At 40.0% G+C, this 22,656-nt stretch overlaps 2 protein-coding genes across 2 annotated transcripts in view; both read left to right on the forward strand.

Annotated features, from left to right (window-relative positions):
- EP300 (EP300 lysine acetyltransferase) overlaps positions 1-22,656 on the forward strand; it is a 79,462-nt gene that overhangs the window by 43,326 nt on the left and 13,480 nt on the right. The window contains exons 9-25 of the mRNA XM_083701747.1: positions 1,771-1,888; positions 3,432-3,603; positions 4,361-4,438; positions 5,352-5,461; positions 5,921-6,073; positions 6,535-7,002; positions 7,480-7,671; positions 9,640-9,796; positions 10,194-10,312; positions 10,611-10,850; positions 11,619-11,707; positions 14,187-14,267; positions 18,246-18,302; positions 18,992-19,069; positions 19,898-19,965; positions 21,385-21,535; positions 22,495-22,641. Of these exons, the coding sequence (XP_083557873.1) occupies positions 1,771-1,888; positions 3,432-3,603; positions 4,361-4,438; positions 5,352-5,461; positions 5,921-6,073; positions 6,535-7,002; positions 7,480-7,671; positions 9,640-9,796; positions 10,194-10,312; positions 10,611-10,850; positions 11,619-11,707; positions 14,187-14,267; positions 18,246-18,302; positions 18,992-19,069; positions 19,898-19,965; positions 21,385-21,535; positions 22,495-22,641 (2,478 nt within the window). The remainder of the gene's footprint in view (positions 1-1,770; positions 1,889-3,431; positions 3,604-4,360; positions 4,439-5,351; positions 5,462-5,920; positions 6,074-6,534; positions 7,003-7,479; positions 7,672-9,639; positions 9,797-10,193; positions 10,313-10,610; positions 10,851-11,618; positions 11,708-14,186; positions 14,268-18,245; positions 18,303-18,991; positions 19,070-19,897; positions 19,966-21,384; positions 21,536-22,494; positions 22,642-22,656) is intronic.
- Positions 12,077-22,656, forward strand: part of LOC310826659 (leucine-rich repeat transmembrane protein FLRT3-like) — a 91,384-nt gene continuing 80,804 nt past the window's right edge. The window contains exon 1 of the mRNA XM_083701792.1: positions 12,077-12,080. The gene's annotated coding sequence lies outside the window, so the exon portion shown is untranslated. The remainder of the gene's footprint in view (positions 12,081-22,656) is intronic.

The following is a 22,656-nucleotide window of genomic DNA, read 5'->3' on the forward strand; positions in this document are numbered from 1 at the left end:
TTCTCCCTTGCTTCTGCTGTGCTAAAGATGAAGCAAATCAGACTCTAGCTTGTCTGGAACAAACCTTGGTTTCAGTCCATAGTCCGTTTGGACAAAATGATCCACAGGCTCGGGTTTGGCTTGACAAGCCAGGTCGCTCTGGCTTATTTTGTCCACAGTATAACATGAGTGTGTGTGGAAGGAGTGCCATGAGAACTTTCGAGCAGCATGTTTCTCTTTCACATTAAATTATAATTTGTTTCAAACTATGGTTCAATGTGATACACACCAGGTTAGTGAGAATTTGAATTTACCTCCCCAGGCTATATGCATTTTCCTTAGCACTGTTCCACTCAGGCTCTTATTCATCAGCTAATTGGAGTGCAATAAGCTGGGGGAGACTTCAGGCTTTATCCGCCCCCCACAAAAAAACCAACACAAAAAACCTAGAAGCTTAAGTTCTGCCAGCAAGAGCCAGAGGAACTATTGGGTGGATATACTTAAAATTCAGAATCTCTTGAGGCTGAACACATTATCAGGCTAATGACAATTTTAGTACCAAAAATTAGCTGACAACCCTTTCACAGAAAAATCAATTCCTGTTAACCCACTCCCTGCCCCCCAAGTTTTCTTTTGAGTAACCCATTTTGCTACTGATAAGCTATTTGGAGTCAAACCATTGTGGATCTTCAGCAAACCATCCAGAGATCTACTTTATGCCTACACATGGATTATGGGGAATGTAATAAGTAGTCCATGTAATCTAGACCAGTTATAGGCAAACTCGGCCCTCCAGATGTTTTGGGACTACAACTCCCATCATATCTAGCTAACAGGACCAGTGGTCAGGGATGATGGGAATTGTAGTCCCAAAACATCTGGAGGGCTGGGTTTGCCTGTGCCTGATCTAGACCATTGCCATTTCTTCATGATGGGGAAAAACAGTTGAATTGAAAAGAAAAAGCCCAGGCCGTGTTTGCTAGCATGCTTCAGGGGCTTGTTTAGTAGTGCTGTAGGTAACAGTGTTGCTCACACTTGAGTAAGGGACAGTTCTTAATCATAATTCACATATTGCACTGATTGGATGAGGATTGGTTTTGTTGTCTGTCTTCTGGCCCAGTCAAGACATGTTTTATTGAGACAATAGATGTTTCAGTGTGGCAAACTTTGGTTCTTATTCAGACATCATATTCAAAGAGCGTATGAGTAGAAAGTAGCCTTTTGTTAGCAACCCCTGGGCCTAGCCCTGAGAACTTTTGGATCTATGCTTTGCTGCCCCTTGTGGTAAGACACTTCATGTTACAGATTGAAAGGTTCAGAAGACTATAATTTCCTCTGTAGGGTGATTCTACTGGATCAGTCGCATTCCCTGAAATAACAAGGTTATAAAAGCTTGTTTTGCCTGAGAAATGGTTATCATGACTTTCTCTTTCTTCCTGCTGTACCAAGCTATACTCTGCTGGATTCTCTTCAATTTCTTATTCCAGAATTTGTTCTGCCTGTGAGTTAGCATCACAACAGCTAATTTCATATTTGTACTGAACACCTATTCCTAATTAAGGCATCTTATGTTTTCTGGATGTTGCAAGCTTTTAGTGAGTTGAATTAGACAATTTGTACCTCTTGGTCCAGTACAGCTAAAGAATTCCCATCTATGATTGTTCTTGGCTTTTACCAGAAGTTGACAAAAATTAAGAATAACGTAAACTCTAGCTGTGGGCATTAGATTTTTGGATCCAGAAGTTCAGGAGACAAATAGTTGGTTCAAGGTTTCCCTCTATATTCTTGCAGAGTACAAGCCATATTTCCAACTCCTGACCCTGCAGCACTAAAAGATAGGCGCATGGCAAATCTTGTTTCCTATGCTCGGAAAGTAGAAGGCGACATGTATGAATCAGCAAATAGCAGGGTAAGTTATTTTGTAATTTTCTGGTATCAAAGTATTAATTTATAAATTGATTTGTCTTTTTGTCATTTCTGTAATTATGTTGATCAAAAGCCAGTCATGTTCTTTTCCATTGTATGTATATATAATAAGTATTTGGAAGGAATGCTTCAGTAATACTAATGAATCATCATTTGTAGCAAATTCCAGTTTTCTCTGAAGCAAGTTCCAAGGATTCAAACATACTCTATTTTAGGAGTAGGAAACATTTTAGGCTTTGCAAGCCAGATCCCTAGTAGATGCTAGCTTTGTGTCTACCCTCCTGTCAATCACTGGATGTCAGAATGGCATCATTGCAAAGAGCCCTGCACAGTGCTTTAAAGTGTTTGAAGCTTTAGCTTTGTAGAGGCAAAGTCTGCTTTCCCTGCCAGGAAACAGTCAGTGGCACCCTTTCAGGCTCATAGTTGTGTATCAACAGCTGCATTGACAGCTGCATCTCTACCTACCCCACACCTGATGTCATATATGACATACTTTGGGGAAAACTGCTTTGCAGGCCAAATATGAAACTGTGGTTTGGACTGTGGACCAGAGGTTCCCCACTGCTGCTATTTTCACCAAGAAACAAGCCAGATTGGGGTGACAAAGCCCTGGTTCTGAGTAGTTCCTGCCATACCTCATATAAATAGGATAGTATTTAGCAAATGTGAGGAATGAAACCTGCTCTGACCAAGAAACTAGCCCCCATTTCAGTAGTTCTCCTGCTTATACTCCTTTGCTTTTGTCCATTTACTCCAGTAATGAAGTGCTGCAGTTGGGACAATGTTGCCTTATGGCCAAACCTGCCCACCATGCCAGACACTGGGTATTTGCGTGCAAAGGACAGACTCTTGAGACCTTGTATTCTGGGACCTAGTAGAGTGCTGTCTGTCAGTTGAAGCAGGAGGCAGAGGCTGAGTTCCAAAGCTACAAACAAAGAATATTAGCAAAATATCATTCTGGTGTAGGCTCATTCCAGTGACGAGTTACTTGGAATAAGGAGTAAACTTTTGAGGCTAGTATTTTATAGGGCCTGCTGACTAGTTACTTGTACTTGTGGTCAGCTGACTGAATGCTCAGGCAACCTAGAACTGCAGCCTAGATGATGCCCTTGAATTACGGAACACAATCTGCGAGACTTGAAGTGTAAAATGAACAGTTTTGCCATAGGAAGTAAGGCACTGAATCTTGATTTCCTGGGCTTACATGTACAAGACCACTCCCTGGTACTTCAAAGTATCCTGGCCTCTACTGATGGGGACCCCAGTCACATTCTCCCCACTCCCCCTTTCTAGGTCAGTACAGTATGAAGGGCAACCTTCTATGTGTGTATACCATCCATCACAAGGATCAGCATTTTACTAGTATGGATTAAAATGAAATTCTAATGAGAATGTGGCCACTATTTTCTGTGCAGGAAAAAAAGATTGCAACTTAATATGGTGTAGCTTCAGTCTCGGGTGGACTGGAAATATGCATATTGTAAGCTTTCCTTATGTATGCATCTCATATACTTTTCTCATTGCAGGCAGAGTACTACCACTTATTAGCAGAGAAAATTTATAAGATCCAGAAGGAACTGGAGGAAAAGAGGAGGACCAGGCTACAAAGGCAGAATATGATACCAAATGCCCCAGTCATGCCACCAGCTCCTATCAGTCAGGGGCCCATGGGGCAGCCACAACCCGTGATGACAGCAAGTAAGTGTTGTACCCTTACAAAATTTGATTTAACAATAACAATGAATTTAACAACAACAATAGACATTTGAATCTATTTGATTCTTGGGCACTCAAGAATTACAGGGGTGACAGTCATCTTCCAGCTGGGTACAGAGGGAATAACCCATATGAGCCTTCACCCCATATAGTTGTGTGATTTGTTCAGAGCCTAGAAGTGCATAGTGTGAAAACATGGCAAAGCAGTTGTGTCTGTGTGAAAGGAGGCATTGGGACAAGCATGTGTGAAAACGGCTAACTCATTATCAGCATTCTGATATATCTGTATAATTGCAAACATTTGATCATTAAAACGAATAGTTCTACACAAATGACATTACACCCTTTAATCTCTCTTCAGTTACATATAGTTCTGTTTAAGGTTTCCTTTGTTCTGCTTGTGATACATAATCGTCAGTTTCAGGGAGGATGCTTGGAGAACTGTGCATGCTTTCACATTCTGTTGAAAGTACCTTCAGAATAATGCCCTTCATCCTGGCATTTCGTTTCTAAAGATACATTTGTTTCTTGAAAATAGAACTTGGTTGATCAGCTGCTGAATTTTATAAAGATAGTGCTGCTGTTAGGTTTTTAGCATCCTAGATGTAAAAGTTAATATTCCCCAAATGCTGAAATATGTCCAAGAATTTAAGAATTAAAGTTCCCCTTACCCTAAAGTGACTTTTTAAAAAATGAAAATGTCTGAATTCTTTAATTTTGGTGTTCAACTACATTACAGACGGTCCTCTTCCCGATCCATCTATGATTCGTGCCAATGTGCCAAACCAGATGGTGAATCGAATGCAGACACCATCAGGTAAGAGTTCAGAAAAAGAGAGCTGAACAACTTGGCACTATAGTAGGGACTTTTCTTTGTCTCTACCGCTTCCCATGCCAGCTCCAGCATGGTCCCCTACCTGACAGTGCTTCCACCCTATTCAGCTCCCACTTCGGTGCTGCCACAGCATGCCACCACCATCAGTTATTCACCTTCCTCCAAATATGTTTCCTGCATGGCATGATTTGGAATGGGTGCTGAGCTAGTGCTTAGCAGCTGCCTGCCAATGTAAATTGCCCCAAATGCTAAGCTTGACATTGCCCATCATGCAGTGTCCAACATCATTCTAAAATGTCAAGCCACCACAAGCAGATCAGAGCCGAGCACTGAGTTGGCATAGATTCCAAAGTGCTGGCACATGTTGGGTCAGTATGTCCAGATGTGAGAGGCCAACAGCAGCATTGGGCAGGACATGGCAGTGGAATGGCAGGACACAGCAGCAGCAATGTCAGTTGCCAAAATCTTTCCACATACTTTACACTGTCTCTAAGAGCCACCCTTTTCTTTTTATTGCAACAGGCCATGTCCATATGTAATCATTTTCCCCAAGCTGTGTTTTCTTGATTTTTCTGCATTTCTGGTACATTTTCCTTTCTTGATTTGTTTCAGAATATCTGTTCTGTGTCTCTTTCCAGTGCCATGATAAAGTTCCTATTTGCCTTTGCTTCCTGTCTCTATTCATTTTAACTTCAAGCTTCACACTCCCTTGGGTCTCCTTATTCTCTTGCACACAGTCCTGATACTGGTTTGTCCCTGACATCTTCCTCCTTCTTTCTTGCCTATGTAAAAGATTCCCATCCTTCTCTGATTCTTACAAATTTAACTTTTTGTGTGGCATAGTATAAATATTCTGATGAACTCACCAATCTTGTTTAAACATGTAAACTTCCAGGAATGAATCAGTTTGGCCAGATGACCATGCAAATGCAGTCAGTTGGACCCCGGCAAACTCCTCCCCTTCAGCACCCTGGACAGCTAAGCCAGACGGGGACCATGAACCAGGTTGGTTGACTTTGCTTTCCATTGTTGGCTGCTGTGCCCAAACTATATAGGTGCTGTTTGACTCAAGTCCTGCTCAGAGTAGACCTGTTGAAATTAAGAGATCTGACTTGGTCATGTTTATTAATTTTGGTGGATCTACCTTGAATACCACCCTATGTATTTAAATGTGTTGGTAGTCCACTCTCTAAATAGGGAGTACTGATCATATTTTAACCCGTTCTGTCAACTAAGTTAGACCTGCAACATGCTTCAAATAATGAATTTTATTGGGCTACTGGGCTGAGATTCCAGAGGCAGTACCATTTAAGTCTCTGGCCATGATAGTCCCTGGCAACTTATCTGATAAGAGGGTATCAATAAATTTGCTATGTTAATGTCTGGAAGTACTATGTCATTCTTAACATTGACTATTAGCTTGATACAATGTTTTATTCATTCATAATAAATACTTTGTTACAGATGGGATTTTCCCCACGTATGCAACAAGGGGTGTCACAACCTTCCAATCAAAGTCAGTTCCTTCAGCAGACCCAATATCCTACATTGTCTCCTGGAATGAATCCAACAAGCACGCCTATGACTCAACCTGGCAATCAGACTCCCACGTCTCAAGTATGTTGAGAGAAGTTCTGTTGGCAGGCTCTTTGGATGTGGATTTGTTTGTGTATGTGGTAGACCTGGATGAATGATAAAAAGGGAGCAAAATTATTAATTCAAGCCAGTTACTGGCACTACTGATTATCTAGTGAGGACCATCTTTCAGGCAAGCGTACTTAGTACTTATCCTTAAGTTCTCTGTGCACTGCCTTCCATTTTACTCACATTCTCATTGGTTGGCAAGTAGTTCTACAGGAGTGCCACTGAGTGGGAGAAGGAGGAGGATGGGCCAAAGCTCCATCCATTCTCCGATGTGAACTGCCTGCAAGTCACACCACTCCCTCCACATCCTTTTCTCCTTTGTGTTCCAAACTGAGGGAGCAGGAGCTGATGGAGACTAGATCTGCCCCTGGGACTTTCAGTTGTTGATACCAAACATAGTTTATTCAGATACTGACAATTCTTTTTTTCAACAGGCACAAATGACCAGCTCTTCCTGTCCTGTGACTTCTCCAGTAGTGGCGCCAGGTTCTCAAGGGAGTCATATTCATTGCCCTCCTATTCCACAGTCTACTTTACATCGAAACTCTCCTTCTCCAGTACCAAGTCGTACTCCCACACCTCACCATACACCCCCAGGACTGGTATCCCAGCAGCAGCAGCAGCAGCAGCAACCAGCACCACCACAGGCAACAATTGCGTCTGCTCCTGCCACTGTTCCTCAAGCGATGCCACCTGGACCACCGTCACAAACTATGCACCCCCCACAGAGGCAGACCCCAACACCTCCCCAGGCTCAGCTGACTCCGCAAGTGCAGCCTCCAGTTTCTGTTACCCCTTCTGCAGAGCAGCAGCTGCCACAGCAACCTCTTTCGCAACAGAGCACGACTGCATCTGTGCCCACCCCTACAGCAGCACTGCAGCCTCAGCATCCTACAACACCCGTAAGGAAGTTTAAATTTTCTAGGGCTATTGAGAGTGAAAGTCCAACCTTGGGCAAAATCTTTTTAGGTTGTTATATACAGTATCAAAGGCTAAATGGTTTCTGCTGTCTCAATAGCATGCATTGCATGAAGGTATAGAACAGTATGCTGGACTTTGGAATGCATGCTGTCTTTTGTATAGCAGAGTTTCAAAGAATTAATTCACTACAGATATCTGATAAAAATATGTGTGTGTGATTTCTGGGGAGGAAGGTGCAGAAAGTGGTATAGCTAGACATAATTCCATGGTAGGCTAGTATTAAGATACTGGGGTTTTTTTGTGTAGCACCTCTTCTTATTGAGATGCACGTGGCATAAGTTGCTTGAGATACCATCTAGCTTAGAAGCACAAAATAAAGCAAAGAATACAATTGCTGCAAAACTGTGTAACACTACTTGACATGTAGCTTTACTAGTTTTGTTGCTTTCATTCTGTAGCTTTCACATTCAGGTGCGAACATTGATGGGCAAGTATCAAACCCACCATCCACCAACAGTGCAGATGTGAACTCTCAACAGGCAGCTCCTGAACAGCAGCAGCAGCAGCCTTTGCCTGAAATTAAAATGGAGATTAAAATGGAAGAGGAGGAGTCAGAACAAACAGATCTTCAAATGGAGGAGAAGCCAGAGGTGAGAGTGTGGCATTCACACTGGATATGCCTAGGAATTCATTCATTTGATCACATCTGGATCTTTTTCTTCCAAGAAGAACAGGAGGGATACGGGAAAGGGGGGCTGCAATATATCCACTCAACCCTATGAAGTAGATTAGGCTGAAAAGAGAGTAAGTGGCTCAAAGTCGCCCTGTAAATGTCATGGATTTTAGCCCAGGTCTACCCAAATTGGTACTTTATCTACTATACCAGTCTGACTTGCTGATTAAGAAAGTCAATGCACTAATTTTTAAAACATTTCAGTTTTGTTTTTTTGATCCAGATCTGTCTCTGTAGTCTCTGATGCATGATACAAGCGGGGTTAGATGTTTTCTCTCAAGTGATGACCAAGCAGTTTAATTAGTAGCACTTGTGTGGGGAACAGTTTCTGGCCAGCTGGTCAGATTCTGAACCACCCCCATCCTGTGGTGCATTTTAACAGGTGGGTGGGGTCACCTGATGTCTCATTGACACACACTCTTTTTGGTGCAAAAACTCATTGTGACATCAGAAGACCCAGACTAAAAAAATTGTTTTATGGTTATAGCGCAAGCCACACCTGCAGAGAACAATAATTTATCTGTGGCTTCTTTTCATGCTGGTGGTGAAATATTTGGCTTTCTGGAAGTGCTGATCCCAGTGGCCTTGCTGTAAATTCATCTGCACTATTAATTTGACAGCACTTGTGTGTGTTGTGAAGCACTCTCGGGATACTTTCCCTGCATGTTCCGCCTGGCCTTTGGTTTGGACTCGGTCTGACCCTTATGTTTCCCTCTCCTTATGGTCTTCATTTATCAGCTATTTTAAAATGAGGCTGCATTTAAAATTTTATTTTAACCTGTATTTTAAATTGGTTCCCCCCCCTCCCTTTTTCCCCTATTATGTTTTTGCTGTGGTTTTATTGGTGTTAGCCGCCCTGAGCCCGGCTCTGGCCGGAGAGGGCAGAGTATAAATAATTTATTATTATTATTATTAGTGGGGAAGTGTGTGTGTCTGTTTCTCTCTCTCTCTGCGGCCCCTTCGGCGCTTCTCTCCCGGGCATCGGAGAACAAGAGAAAAGCAGAGAGGAAACAGACACACACACACACACACACACACACACACACACACACGACTCAGCGTGGGACTCAGGAAAACCCGGAGCTGGCTGACCGACCCATTCACCAGGGAAGCTGGAGTCACTCTGTTGGGTTGGGCTTTGGGTGGGCAGGAAGGAGAACTGAGGCTCATTGGCTTCGCAGCATGCAGGCAGCAAGGTCTCCTGTTGTGAGGTGTCTTCAAGGAGCAGCTTGCCTCCACCCCTTCACTTCTTCCAGCCCCGCTTCATGACATTCACTCCTCCTGCGCCTCGCCCGCCCTCTCACTGGCTCTCCCTCTTCCCCACCCGGTCCCCGCTCTCCAGCACAGGCGAAAGAGCAACCTCCTTCTGAGTTCAAAAAAAGGAGGGAAAGGCAACGAAATCAGGCTTTTATGCAAAAGCCAGGCAGAAGCATCCCGATGTGGCACATTGCAAAGCTGCCCCCTCTCCCGTGTGTGTGTTTTGCTTCGCGCAAGCGTGGCCCAGCGTAGCTCTCTTTTCCCTGGCGTCGGAGGGCAGGCTCCTCCACCCCCACCCTGCTCTGCATCATGGATCTTGAAAACAGCAGCACAGCCCGAGCCTGCTGTTTGTCCTCAAGGGTAAGAGACAGACCCTTCTGTTTATCGATGGCTAGCTGAGCTGTGCTCCCCGCCAAAATAAAAAATAAAAATCCAAACCTGCTTCGGATCCAAACCCACACCATCACAACCCACTCTGGTACACGTGTGTCATAGGTTCACCACCACTGCAATAGAGGGAGTACATACAGTGTCACTTTCTTCATTCTTATTCTTGAAGGTGTGGTAATTTATTATTATTTATTTTATTTTTGCTTTTTTGCTCATAAATGTCTTCTTGCTTTTCCAGGTTAAGGTAGAATCCATGTCTGAGGAATGCAAATCTGAATCAACAGAGCAAGAAGAGAAAAAACCAGAAGTGAAGCAAGAAGTGAAGGAAGAGGAGGAAAGACCTAGTACTCCAGGTACTCAGTCTTCACCAGCTTCAGGACAGTCAAAGAGGAAAAGTAAGTTTATTGTTTCTTTTCAGCTGCATAGAGAACCTGTGTAGTTTTCTTAAGTTTGAGACTTGAACTTCGGTACTTGAACTTGAATTTCGGTAATAGGACATCCATAGAAGGATGTGCCTTATCTAACGAAACACTGGTTAGGAGGCAGGCGTATGAAATTTAACTATTAGCCAAACTTTACATTTACTGTGCACATTAGCTCTTGAGTAAAATATTTTTCATTCCTACTGTTGTTCCGTATCAGATTCCTGTTTTGACTATTGTAAATTAGTCAGTGCCTAACACTTCACCATTGGATAATGAGTGGGGAAACTGGAAATGAAGCATTGTCTTGATGTTAATCAGATTTCTAATTCTCTTGGTTAATTTTATGTTATGTGTCTCCTTTCACAAGTTTTCAAGCCAGAAGAGTTGAGGCAGGCACTTATGCCAACATTGGAGGCACTTTACCGTCAGGACCCAGAGTCCCTTCCCTTCCGACAGCCTGTGGATCCCCAACTACTAGGAATTCCTGTAAGTGTATTGAAAAGAAACATTTCTCTCAATGCATAACTACTTTTCCGGGGCTTTGGTGTGTAACAACAAAATCCTGTAGCTCCATCTTTTTCCTTTTTCTTTTTTTCAGATTAGTCCCCTGCAGAGCAAAGTTGTCTTCTGTATTGGGCATTTTTAAATTTGTCTGACCAAAAGCAAATGTCTTACCCATTACTTTCTGAGATGGGGTTTCAGGCTTTTGTAGATGAGATAAGCAAAGACATTCCAGGTCTGCATCCAAGGGTTCAGAATTCTTATTTATTTATTTATTTTTCAGGATTACTTTGATATAGTAAAGAACCCCATGGATCTTTCTACAATCAAGAGGAAGCTTGACACAGGACAGTACCAGGAGCCCTGGCAGTATGTCGATGATATTTGGCTCATGTTCAACAATGCCTGGCTTTACAACCGCAAAACATCTAGAGTATATAAGTACTGTTCCAAGCTGGCAGAGGTGTTTGAGCAGGAAATTGATCCAGTTATGCAGAGCCTTGGCTATTGTTGTGGACGAAAGGTAAGGAGAGTCATCTTAAGCTGAATTTCAGGAAATTACCCAAACACTTCAATGTCTAATTTTAAGGATCCCTTAAGTCTGTTTTGAATGCTAATATAGAAATCAAGTATGGTGAACTATTTTAGGATTGTCTTAAATTGTGTTCCGTACTTACTCCAGAGTCTTAATGTGCATCATTAAATACAACATTCAATTGTTTTCCTACTGCATGTAAGCAATAAAGCAGATGGTCCTCCAAGGCTAAGAAGTTTATTGTCCCTGGTCTACCCCTACATGTAGTTGTGTACAAAATATTTTGATGGCAAGGTTTTCTTTGGGGTAAACAGCTTTCCAAATGGATAAAACTACTGCCTAATAAATGTTATGTTGTACAGGAATCATCATTAGCACCACAACATTTGTAGGTTGTGCTCTGATTCTAGGAGCTTGGGGAGGGGCGGACAGTGTTGATATTGAACTTCCACTACTTCATGAATACTTATTCATGAATAATACTTCATGAATACTTATAAACAAAAACCTGAGGTTTCTGTGCAATCCCAAGTATGGGCTTTCTGCCTCTTCAGGACAGTGTCTGGAACCTTCTAGAGCTTATCCATTAGGAAAATTTGGAGCCCAGCCTGCCCTCTGGAAATAGTGTACATTTGGTGGGATCTGCGCATTCACTGCTTTTGGATTACCAATGTAGTAGCAGCTTTTAAAACTTTGCTTTAAAGTGTCTTATTTCTTGGATACCTGTAAGCAACCTGCGTTCCCCTCTCTTTTCAGTTGGAGTTTTCACCACAGACTTTATGTTGCTATGGCAAACAGTTATGCACAATCCCACGAGATGCTACATATTACAGTTACCAAAACAGGTAAGAAAATGCTTGGGTACAGCATTGCACCTGCTGTGAAAAATTATATTAGATATAGGCTGGCATGCACTTATATTTGTAGCATTCTCAGCAGATTACTTCCCTTGCAAGCCAAGTGCCTTGTTGCATCAATTGACTTTTACTTCCTGTTTCAGAAATTAGGTTGTTAATATAAACTCTCCATATGCTTTAGATAAGTTCAAAGCTTTTGCAGTAAAACCATCATTTTTTCCTCTGTATGAAACAGTGCACAGAAAAGCATGCATGTTTGCATCTTGAGTTCACTGCATTTAACATTCAGTCTTGTCCTAAGGGAGACATATTTCCTGTTTTAGATCAGTTATTTCAACCAAAGCTGTAGTTGTAAAGCTGTGTTTTGTTTGAGCCGCGTGAAAAGCAGGGTGCCTGCAAGGTCAGAGAGGGGCTGACTTCACTCTGCCTCTTACAGTCTCTCACGCTCAGCTAGAATTTCTATGGTAGCAGCACTCCTGTTTGTGTGCTTGGGATCTCTTAACTATTGAGGCATAACTGTCAAGTGTTCCTGAGTATGTACTCTTGTTTAAGAAGCTAAATCTTGCACTGCATCAGACCAAGATGTACCTGGTCCAGCATCTTTTATGGGAATTTCAGTAAACCAGCAACTTCTCTGTACTCCATTGGATCTGCAGCCTTCAGTTTGTTCTCGATAGCTCTTTTCTGAAGTGGAAATTAACTGAGGAGTGAACTCTGGAGTTGTTTGATTAAATAAGCATCACCGTGCATCTTAATTTTACCACCTGCATAATGATGGCAATCTTTCTGAAGACTTGCTTTCTGTGATAGCACGGCTCTATGTTCTGCTTTGGGGTCGGAAAACATCTGATAGGAAAAGCTGTGTTTGGAGCTCTTTTAAGGGAGAAAGCAAAACTGAGAACACAACTTTTTCACGTTTTTTGTCAGGAGTATTGCTGCAAATCATGCTTTGGGTGGGTTGCTGAAGTAGATAACTAGTTCTTTAACAAATCTAAAGCTAAGCTTTCATTTATTTCTATAACTTTACAGCTTCATGCCATAAGTCATTTTTATCACAAATGCCCACTTGAAATCATCATATGTATACATATGAGCTGGGATCCAAAGAACTGCTGTAGGTGTGTACATGGGCTAGGACATTGCTACTGGATTTTTTTACCTTTAATCAGCAGACTGTCATGCCATATCACAGCTTTTGAAATTAAGAGGAGTTTCAAAATCAATGTGGAATGGAAGGTTGCTGTCCAAAACATGCAAGGCAAAGCCCCCCCCCCCCCCAGCAGATAACACTAAGTGGTTCTTTGGACACTGGTCTTTTGAATGTCCAAATCAATGTTTGTCATTGTATCAGTGTAATAAATAAACTAACCTGTTATAGATAGGAAACATAGGTGGTGAAGAAGTGATCCGTTCCTTAGCAATTACATTTCCTCTAGTGTTGGTTTTGCTTTGCTTTATAATACTGTCACAGTTTTGTTTTTTGTTTTTGTTTCTTTTTGTTGTATGTTTGCACTCAAATTAACTTGCTTAGCAATGGAAAGGCTGCAGTTTCTGTGCACTCTTGAGGGTAAAAAAACATCTTGAGTAAAGCATTCAACATTAATTTAGATGAAGATGGAATCCTTTTAATATGTCAATTATACATCAATTTGGAGGCATGGGACATCAGTACGTCACATATTAAGAACATACATATGCATATCTGATTGTCAGATGCCTTAAAGCACCTGTCATTTTGGCAGATCATGAACAATTACATAGAAATTGTTTTGGGGATGGTTACTGCTGCTTTAAACAGATGTTGCAAACAAAAAATGTTTTGAGGGGAAGGACTGGCCTGTCAACATTTGAGCATTCTCAAGATGGATTGTTTTCACCCCTTTCCAGCCCTCTCCTGGCAGATGTTCTTGTGAAAAGAGTTGCTACCCTGATGCAGATGTCAGAGCAGCAATTGCTCTTACCCTTTCTTCATTTTGATTCTCTGCTTTATTGTAGCATTGATTATTGAAATGAGGAGGGCATGGGCATACTAAAATGGAATACTCTTTTTATTTGCTATAATTTGCTGCTTGTGATCCCATTTGAGAGATTTAATGCTAATCTGTGCTTTGCCTTGGCTTTCTGCTTTGTGTTGTCCTGTCTTGCTTCTGTGTTTTTGTTTTCCGTCCTGCAAATCCCTATTTCTTTGTTCGTGTGTGTGTGTTGTTTTTTTATTTCTCCTTCATGCTTGTCGTTGTCTGCACTTGGCTTTGATTGCAAAAAAACCAACCCAAACAAAAAAACAAAACCAAACACAAACTCTGGGTCCCATAAATCTTCATCATTGAATGTCCCTGTCGCCGTTGATGACCTGCTCTCTGCTCCCGCCCCCCTCCTTGGCCTGCTGTGATTGGTGGCTCCGTTGCTTGGCTTGGGCTGTGTTGTGTGGACGGAACAGTTCACCCAAATATGGCCTTCTTGCCGACAGGTATCATTTCTGCGAGAAGTGCTTCAATGAAATCCAAGGAGAGAGCGTTTCTTTGGGGGACGACCCATCACAGCCTCAAACGTGAGTAGCTATCTCCTTTCTAATTATGTTTAAATTTCTTAACAACATTTATCATAGCATTAGTCAATCTCATACTCTAAATACTATTAAACAATTGACATCAAATTTATGGTAAAATTCCTTATTTGATGCTGAGGCCTTGTGCAATTAATTATGGGAGGAACAGAGGACAGGAATATTATTTGAAAACTAGACAAACCTTATGTTTCAGAATGAGCTTTAGCTTTTAAAACACATATTTTGGTGAGAATATGAAAAACCACTTTTGAAAAGTAGAAGCATTCTTCCAGTTTATATGCTAGATTTAATAACGACCTAATGTTTAAGAATTCCAATCCCACCTGAGCCTGCAAAATTTTTTGTTGTTTCTGCTTGTAGAAAAGAGACTTCACAGCTTGCTTTAACTTTTAACTATTTTGTGCATGTGCATGCACACACATACACACAATGACTACCTTTAATCTGTTGAGCAGGAGATCCAGTAAGGAATTGTTCAGGCAGGTACCTAACTGAAAGTAGGCCTAAATTTGAAAACACGGGTGACAGATTTTCCTGCTCTAAATAGGGTTATGTTGGAGCAGAGTGTTTATAGGAATTGTTTGCTGGAGGTTGCAACCATGTTCTGACACTTAGAATATTTATGTGTCTTTACATATTGGCCATATTTGAACGCCACATCCTCTTCTCCTTAGGCACAGCTGCAAGGATGAGATGAGAACTGCATGTTGTCCAAACCCTAAACTGTGACTAACCGTAACTATGACTTGCAACAACTCAACTTCAAACCTTGTGTTATGAAGCATGCTTGTTTCAAACAACCCATAGTTAATGCTAGCCACAGTTTAAGTTAAGTTCAGATGACATGGTGTTGCGGTTAATCTAACCCAGAAGTGGAACCATTGGAACTCTCAGGAGGGGGGAGTGCACAAGCTCAAGGCTTGTGTCTCACTCTTGTCATGCTGATGTGTGACTTGTCGTGAAATCTGGACTGGGTCAATGTGTAAGGCTCCCTTGCTTCTACTTCAATATTTGTAATGTTGTTCTGATAGTTCCATAATATGTGAAATAGATTACTTAATTGCAGTAAGTGGAGGTCCTTTGCCTGATGGATTCTGGTTATATGTGAAAATATATAAACAGGGAAGGTTTGGGAAGCAGGAAAGAGCCTAATGCCGAGGATTAAACAAGAAGCGCTTGGAAGGAGACTTAGCTAAAAACGTAGTCTTCAGTCTTGTCCACCACTAATCTTACCTACAGGAGAAAATATGTAGTACATTTTTGGAGAAGTGCCCTAAAATGCTTTTAAATACATTTTTAATGCTAAAATACACTGGATCTCAAGAGACATAATTTTTAGTCTGGTTGGATTCTGAGGCAGCAAATGTCTTCCAGAAAAGGGAAGTTTCCTACCCTTCAAAAGGTGAAAGGGAGCTAGCCAGGAAAAGCTTCTCTAGGCAACAATTTCATAACTGGAACATCACCACCAAGAACATCCTAGACGTCCAGATTTTTCCTCTAGTCCAAGAGCACTCTTTGAAATCTGAGAAACTGTTGTAGGCACTACAAAATATCCTTTCATATCCAGGCCAAGTTCAAGGCGTTACTATTGATATCTTAATACAAAGCCCTCAACAACTTGGGATCCATTTACTTGTGAGATCACCTTACCTCATTATATGCACATTTGATCTTTGAACATTTTAAAATACCTATTGTAACTTTTTTTGTTGACATTACATTAACTTATGTCTTGTAAACCACTTAGAGGTTTATTACAATTAAGCAGTACGGTATATAAACTTTGTTAAATAAACATCACAGAAGGTTAACAGGTAATGCTTAGATACACACACACCAAAGCAGGCAGAATACCTCTCCCCCACAAAAAAAATAATACAAACAATTGCCACTCCCCTGTTCTTCCCCAAACTTGACATTTATTCATTTTGTATACTGCCCTTCATCCACAGATCTCAGGGCAGTTAGTTCACAACATTAAATTACAATATAAAAACCACAAAATACATAGTAAAAAAGAACAACATCAACAACTTATAATGAAGGGATTTGAGAAGTGGGGTCCCTAAGAATTTGGGTTAGTACTGGTGCTTTTTAACTTGTTCATAAATCACCTGAAATTAAGCACGAGGAGTGTATCAGCCAGTTTTACTGATGATACTGAATTGTTAAGGTGGTAAAACCAAAAGAGTATTGTGAGGAGCTCCAAAAGAATCCAAACTGGATGAATGGGCATTAAAATAGCAAATGCTGTTCCCAAAATTTCAGTTCCATGTGGGGTACCTATGATATTCCTTCATGTTATGAGGGCCCAGATCAGGTAAAGCCTTAAAAGCTGAAACCAGAAATTTGAGTTTGTGGTTGGAAGCAAACCAGTAATCGATCCTATTAAGTGTAGCATAATTCTTATGGCCAGCAAAAGTCTGCTACATTCTGGATCAACTTCTGAAAAAAATTCTAAAGCAGCTTTATAGACAGCACACTGCAGTAGTTCAGTGGTAGAAGTTACAAAAGCACGTGCTACAAAAGTTATTAACAATAATTTCCTAACCTAATTTAATTAGTTTGATATTGTTCTAAAAGGGTGCTTTTCAACAAAGCCTCTTTGGAACAGCTTACCATAGTAGAAAAGAATGAAATAGCTAGCAACATTGCGATAAACAAAATCATGTATCTGATAAGGTAAGCTCTAGTCCGTGAAAGCACATGCCATAATAAAATGTGTTGGTCTTTAAGATGCCACAAGACCCTGTTAATTTTGCTGTAACAGACTAACATGGCTACTACCTGTCTGGTAACAATAAACCCAAATAAGCAGCAGGGGGGGGGGGGGAATATGACAGTCACTAAAATAATAGATCAGATTGCAGCAGCAATTTGATTAAAAGCCTTGGTAAAAAGGAAATTGAGCTGAATCAAGGTAGAAGTAACTGCCATATTTATGTCTAGAGAGACTATTCAAATACAGAGCACCATCACTGAATAGATGCTCTCACTAAAAGAGTTGAGGGCACCTGGAAAAGGGTGTTGGAAGGTGGGCTGGTGCATATAAGAAAAGATGGTCCTTCTTAAGTATTCTAGTATCAAGCTGTTCAGGGCTTTAAAGGTATAAAAATGACATTTGCATTGAACTTTGAAATATTGGGTAACTTTGTAGAACTATTAATACTGCAGAGGTGCTGAAACTAGTGTGTCCTGCTTAACAGTTTATCGGTTGTGTTTGGAACCAGATGAAGTTTCTGAACCAATTTTAAAAGCAACCCCATACCATATACAACATATAACAGTAGTCAAACTCTGAAATTTCCACAGGGTAGAAAACTATGTCCAGGCTATCATAGTAAAAGCAAGTATTACAGTTGAGAGAAGATAAGGAGGTCTCACTAACCCAAAAGCTAGTCATAAGTTGTATATTAATAACTGTCAGGCTTTAAAGATGATGTGTTTTATAAAATGGGGTTTCATAATACGTCAAACTGTAGAATGTGTTTAAATAGTACGTTCTGTACTTCCTAGTAGCCTCTTTGTGCTTGTCTGCTCCCCAATCTGTGATGGAGGGTTGAATTTGGATGGTTAGAAGCTGCATGGTGACTGCATGGTTCCTGTACCTAGTGAGGAAGAAATTATCTGTAGCTTCTGATGACACTGCTAAGCCCTAAGACTTTCTGGATTTTTAAGCATTTGCAGAGGGGGAGGAGTGCTTAAGTGTGTGGTCACAGATTATGAATGGCAACTCCGGTGTCTTAAAACCTTTAAAGTAGCCACTACATTGCCCTAGATATTTGAATTCACCTGTAGTTTTCCTTCCTCTCAAAATTTTTAATTCTTAAGAAGCAGAATGCATATGGAGTTCTATTGGGCTGTGTAGCAGGGTTTCCTGTAGGTGATAGGCAGATTTATTATTATTATGAGCAGCTACGTATTTTTGTTACAACTGTGATTATCAATTTGTCTCCTCAGCACAATAAATAAAGACCAGTTTTCTAAAAGGAAAAATGATACACTGGACCCTGAACAGTAAGTCATGCTTGAGCAGCTCAAATCACTTGTCATTTAAAAAATGAAATAAAGTTTTTTTCACCATTTATTCATTGATTTATTTTTGCAGGGGGGTGGGAGGGGTGAGTGGAAGGCTTTAGCATTATTCTCTTAGTTTATCACCTGCAATATTGATGATCTGTTGTACCTTAAGAAAGCAAATATTTGCCTGCCTAAGTATAGCCACATAATCTGAGTTTGGGGTAGAAAAGCCTTTGATTACTTTAGTCAATATTACAAAGTTATATTGAATATATTTGTTTTGAAGTATAAAACATTGACTTCACTTTTTCAAAAGCCTCCCAATCCTCTTTGTAAACATTTAACTGTGCTTTGTCATGTACCTAGTTCTGCCTTCAGACTTAGATGTACAGGAATCTTAGTTGCTGTGAATTATTTTAGTAGTGGAATGTAAGAAAAGAGAAGCTATATAATGCATAACTAAAATCAATGTAGACCATATGGGGAGCAGTGGTTTGCATTTGGGCATAGTACACTAGACTGTTGCTGAGAAAAGATACATGTACAGCAGATCAACAGGTTTGAAATTGTACAGTTCTGAATATTTTGTACTTGGGCTACATAATCTTCAGTTCCAACACATTTTTTCTAAATCAGTTATCTTCAACAACTTCCTGTGTTGCTTATACTTTGATTCTCTCTTCCAGGTTTGTTGAATGTATAGAATGTGGAAGAAAAATGCATCAGATTTGTGTGCTTCACAATGAGACAATCTGGCCATCTGGGTGGGTTGCTTCCTGCTTTTTCTTTCCTTTTTTCTTACAAAGATGGTAATTTGTTGATGATGTGCTTTTTGTGTACAATTAAAAAAATGACAAAATGACTACAGTTCTATCTGGCAAGAGTGCTGGTGGTCTAATTTAAAACAGCAACCATGCCAGTTTAAAATTGTTTTTCTAAAACGCTTGCCATTAAGTTGCTATTTTCAAGTCAGTTGATAAACTTGCCCTCTTAATAGACATTTGTTAACATGCTCCTATGTAATATCAATGCTGCCTTTAGAGGGGCTTTCTACAACTCAGATCCCAGGAACCTTGATTTTCTAGTTCCAATAACCTTACTACTGCTGCCACAGATCACAGAATGCACAGAGAGCATCATTTATATGGTCCATGATGCAGTATTTCAGAAGGCAGGCTAACATTCTCCACAGCATTCTCCATTCTGTCCTTCCAGTATATTGTCCTAGTTGGGATTTATGCTCTCCTTTGAAGAAAGTGCTGTAGGGAAATAGCTGAAGTGGTAGTATAGTGTACATTAATCACTGGATCAGCTTAAAATTAGTGCTCATCTTAAACCGGAAAAGGGAAGTTAATTGATAAAACATATTTTTGGCAATAAAACCTTTTAGTGATTTCCTAATTTATTGTTGATACATACTAAAACATTGATCAAATCCAATATGCTATCCTTTTTTAAAAAAAGAAATAATGGTTGAAATAAGTACTGGATATCAGGATGTTAGAAAATATCAAAGAATATTTTTGTGGAGATTATTCACCTTTTTGTTAAGAATATATTTTGAATTTCTTTTTTCCCCATTTCTATTTCAGCTTTGTTTGTGATGGTTGCCTAAAGAAAACTGGGCGAACCCGGAGAGAAAATAAATTTTGTGCTCGAAGTAAGTGAAGATACGCCTTGTCTTCCTCAGCCCTTTGGTTGCTTTATTTAAAGCATTTTAATCCTGTCTTTCTTTAAGATGGCTAACAACAACATTAAAAATCAATACAATAGAGAATTTCAAGTACAACAAAAATAAAATAGCAAGTTAAAATGACAGTCCCAATTGCCCACTTATAACTTTTTAGCAAAATTAAAACTCTAAAGTCCAAGAGCCTTCATAAAAAGAAGAGTTTCCCTTGGCAGGGAGTTCCAGAGGCTGGACACAGAACCTGAAAAGGTCTCATGGACCCAGCAAGATGCATTTCAGGGGTCAGAGCATCCACTTGATGCTCACTTACCGATTAGGAAATAAATCTTACTAATTTCAGAAGATCCTATAGCTAAGTGATATGTTGAGAACTGTTGTTATTACATGCTGTTTTTTTCACTGAGCCACAGAAATTAACTTGAGGTAGTCTATTGACCAGATCAGTTCCATTTGGGTACTGACAATATTCCTCTATCAGGAACATGATCCTAACGTTACTCTGCCTTTAAGGTGTAATTTTGAATCTTTGGTCATTTTTATAATAAGAAATTAGGCAAGTATAGAAGTCCTTGCCTATCAGTAACCGCCTGGTAACTTGCGCTGACAAGGTGCAATTAGGAGGCCCAGATCTCTGCACATCCTTGAAATATGGAAGACATTAACTTGCAGCCAAACATTTGGAGTTTTCCCCATTATCCTAAAATGGAAACCAAGCCACTATATGAGCCTGATACTTAAAGTCTCAACATCTGTTTGCTTTTCCCCCATAATTAAAGCTTCCTGGATTTATTGGGATCATTGCTTGAGAATTGGGGTGGGGGTGGGGGTGTTGTATTGTGCATGCTATTTGATTTCCAGTTTCTTTCCTAATCATTCCCAATACTGTTTGCCTTTTTTCTATGCTGCTGCATGCAGTGCTTTTAGTGAGCTATACACAGATAACTTTTTCCTAAGTAGTCCATTCAGGAACAATCTTGCTAGTATGGTGGACAGTTTAAGATGCTGGAGATAGATCTTAAAAGAGCTCTAGTGCCCTGCTAGGGACATCATGACAAGCATATGGTCAAAAAGTACTGGAATCATGTTTCTAGATGAATTCCATTGTCTTCATTTAGGCGATATATATGCCTGATGCTATCCTCTTTTCTTGGGGAGAACATTATGCAGATGTTAATTACTAGCTTTATTGAAAACTGTTAGCAGGTTAGTTCAGTTCTACATCATTCAGTTGGTAGATTAATAGGCAAAAGTTTTAGATTAACATCAAGGGCAAAAGCGTGCAAATTTTAATCAGTGGGTCTCAAGGTAAAGCTATACCTATTTATATTAGGCGATTTTGGTGTTGATGTTTACTGTAATAGTATGCTGAGAGTTCTTTGTTTTATACAGGGTTACCAGCCACAAGACTTGGTACATTCTTAGAGAACAGAGTGAATGAGTTCCTGAGAAGACAGAATCACCCTGAGTCAGGCGAAGTCATAGTTAGGGTGGTTCATACTTCAGAGAAAACTGTAGAGGTAAAGCCAGGGATGAAAGCAAGGTATGTTTTTCCTCAAGTCTTTGAGTTATGTTTCCTTATGAATCCTCTAGTTGCACAGTTACTATGTGTGTTAAAGCAATGCATAATATATCATTTTCGTAATCAAAGAGCACTTGGCAATATCTTTGCCATCAATCGTATCTCACATTTATGAGTTTCAAACTGTTATTTCTATGACTTTCCCATTATAACAGTTTTTTTTAAAGTAAGGTGAATTAATTCAAAAATGTTGATCATAGGGATTAAATAGAGTATTGGCTTTTCATAATTTATAGCTAAAAAATAAAATTTAAGGAGTAAAACATAATATTTCAGTAGGCTGTAGATACCCTGAACTGCTAAGTTTTCATTTGCAGGCTAAGGTGGTCAGATCTCTTCTAATGTTAAGATATTTCCTCGCTTCCCCACATTCCCCATGGAATGTCATATTGTGAAGTGTTTTTAATGCTGCTATTATAGTATGAATGATTATAACAATTAGGACATTCACTGTTGGTTGCATATCTTGTTACTTAGATTTCACACAATGTATTGTAAGGGTGAGGAGAAAAGGTATGTGGGAGATGTTGGGAAAGACTAGGAAATGAAGGGTAGTAAATTAATCACATTAAGGAGACTGAACAGGCATCTCTTATTGTTTAATTCTTATCAGAGATGGCTCTAATTCTCTCCATACTTACCGGTGTGCTCATTTAGGTTTTGTGCAGTTTATTAATTAGACATGCGGTTATGCTATCAAGACATTTAAAGCTGTTTTCATCATTAAGGTTAAACTACAACAGAACAAGGCAATTAAAACAAATCCATTATAAAATAAATAGCAGAAGTTACTAATTTTTATTTTGGGTACGATATCTGCATTTTTGAAACTGTACCACATGACTAGAATTTCTGTTACCTTTATTCTGTCATGCTTGTCTTCAAAGAATGCCTTTAAATTATGTCTTTACATTTTGCAGGTTTGTAGATAGTGGAGAGATGGCAGAACAGTTCCCTTATCGAACAAAAGCCCTCTTTGCTTTTGAGGAGATTGATGGTGTCGATTTGTGCTTTTTTGGTATGCATGTTCAGGAGTATGGATCAGATTGCCCTCAACCCAATCAGAGGTAAAGAAATACACT

Source organism: Podarcis gaigeae, assembly GCF_964106915.1.
Source record: "Podarcis gaigeae genome assembly, chromosome: 10".
Lineage (NCBI taxonomy): Eukaryota > Metazoa > Chordata > Lepidosauria > Squamata > Lacertidae > Podarcis > Podarcis gaigeae.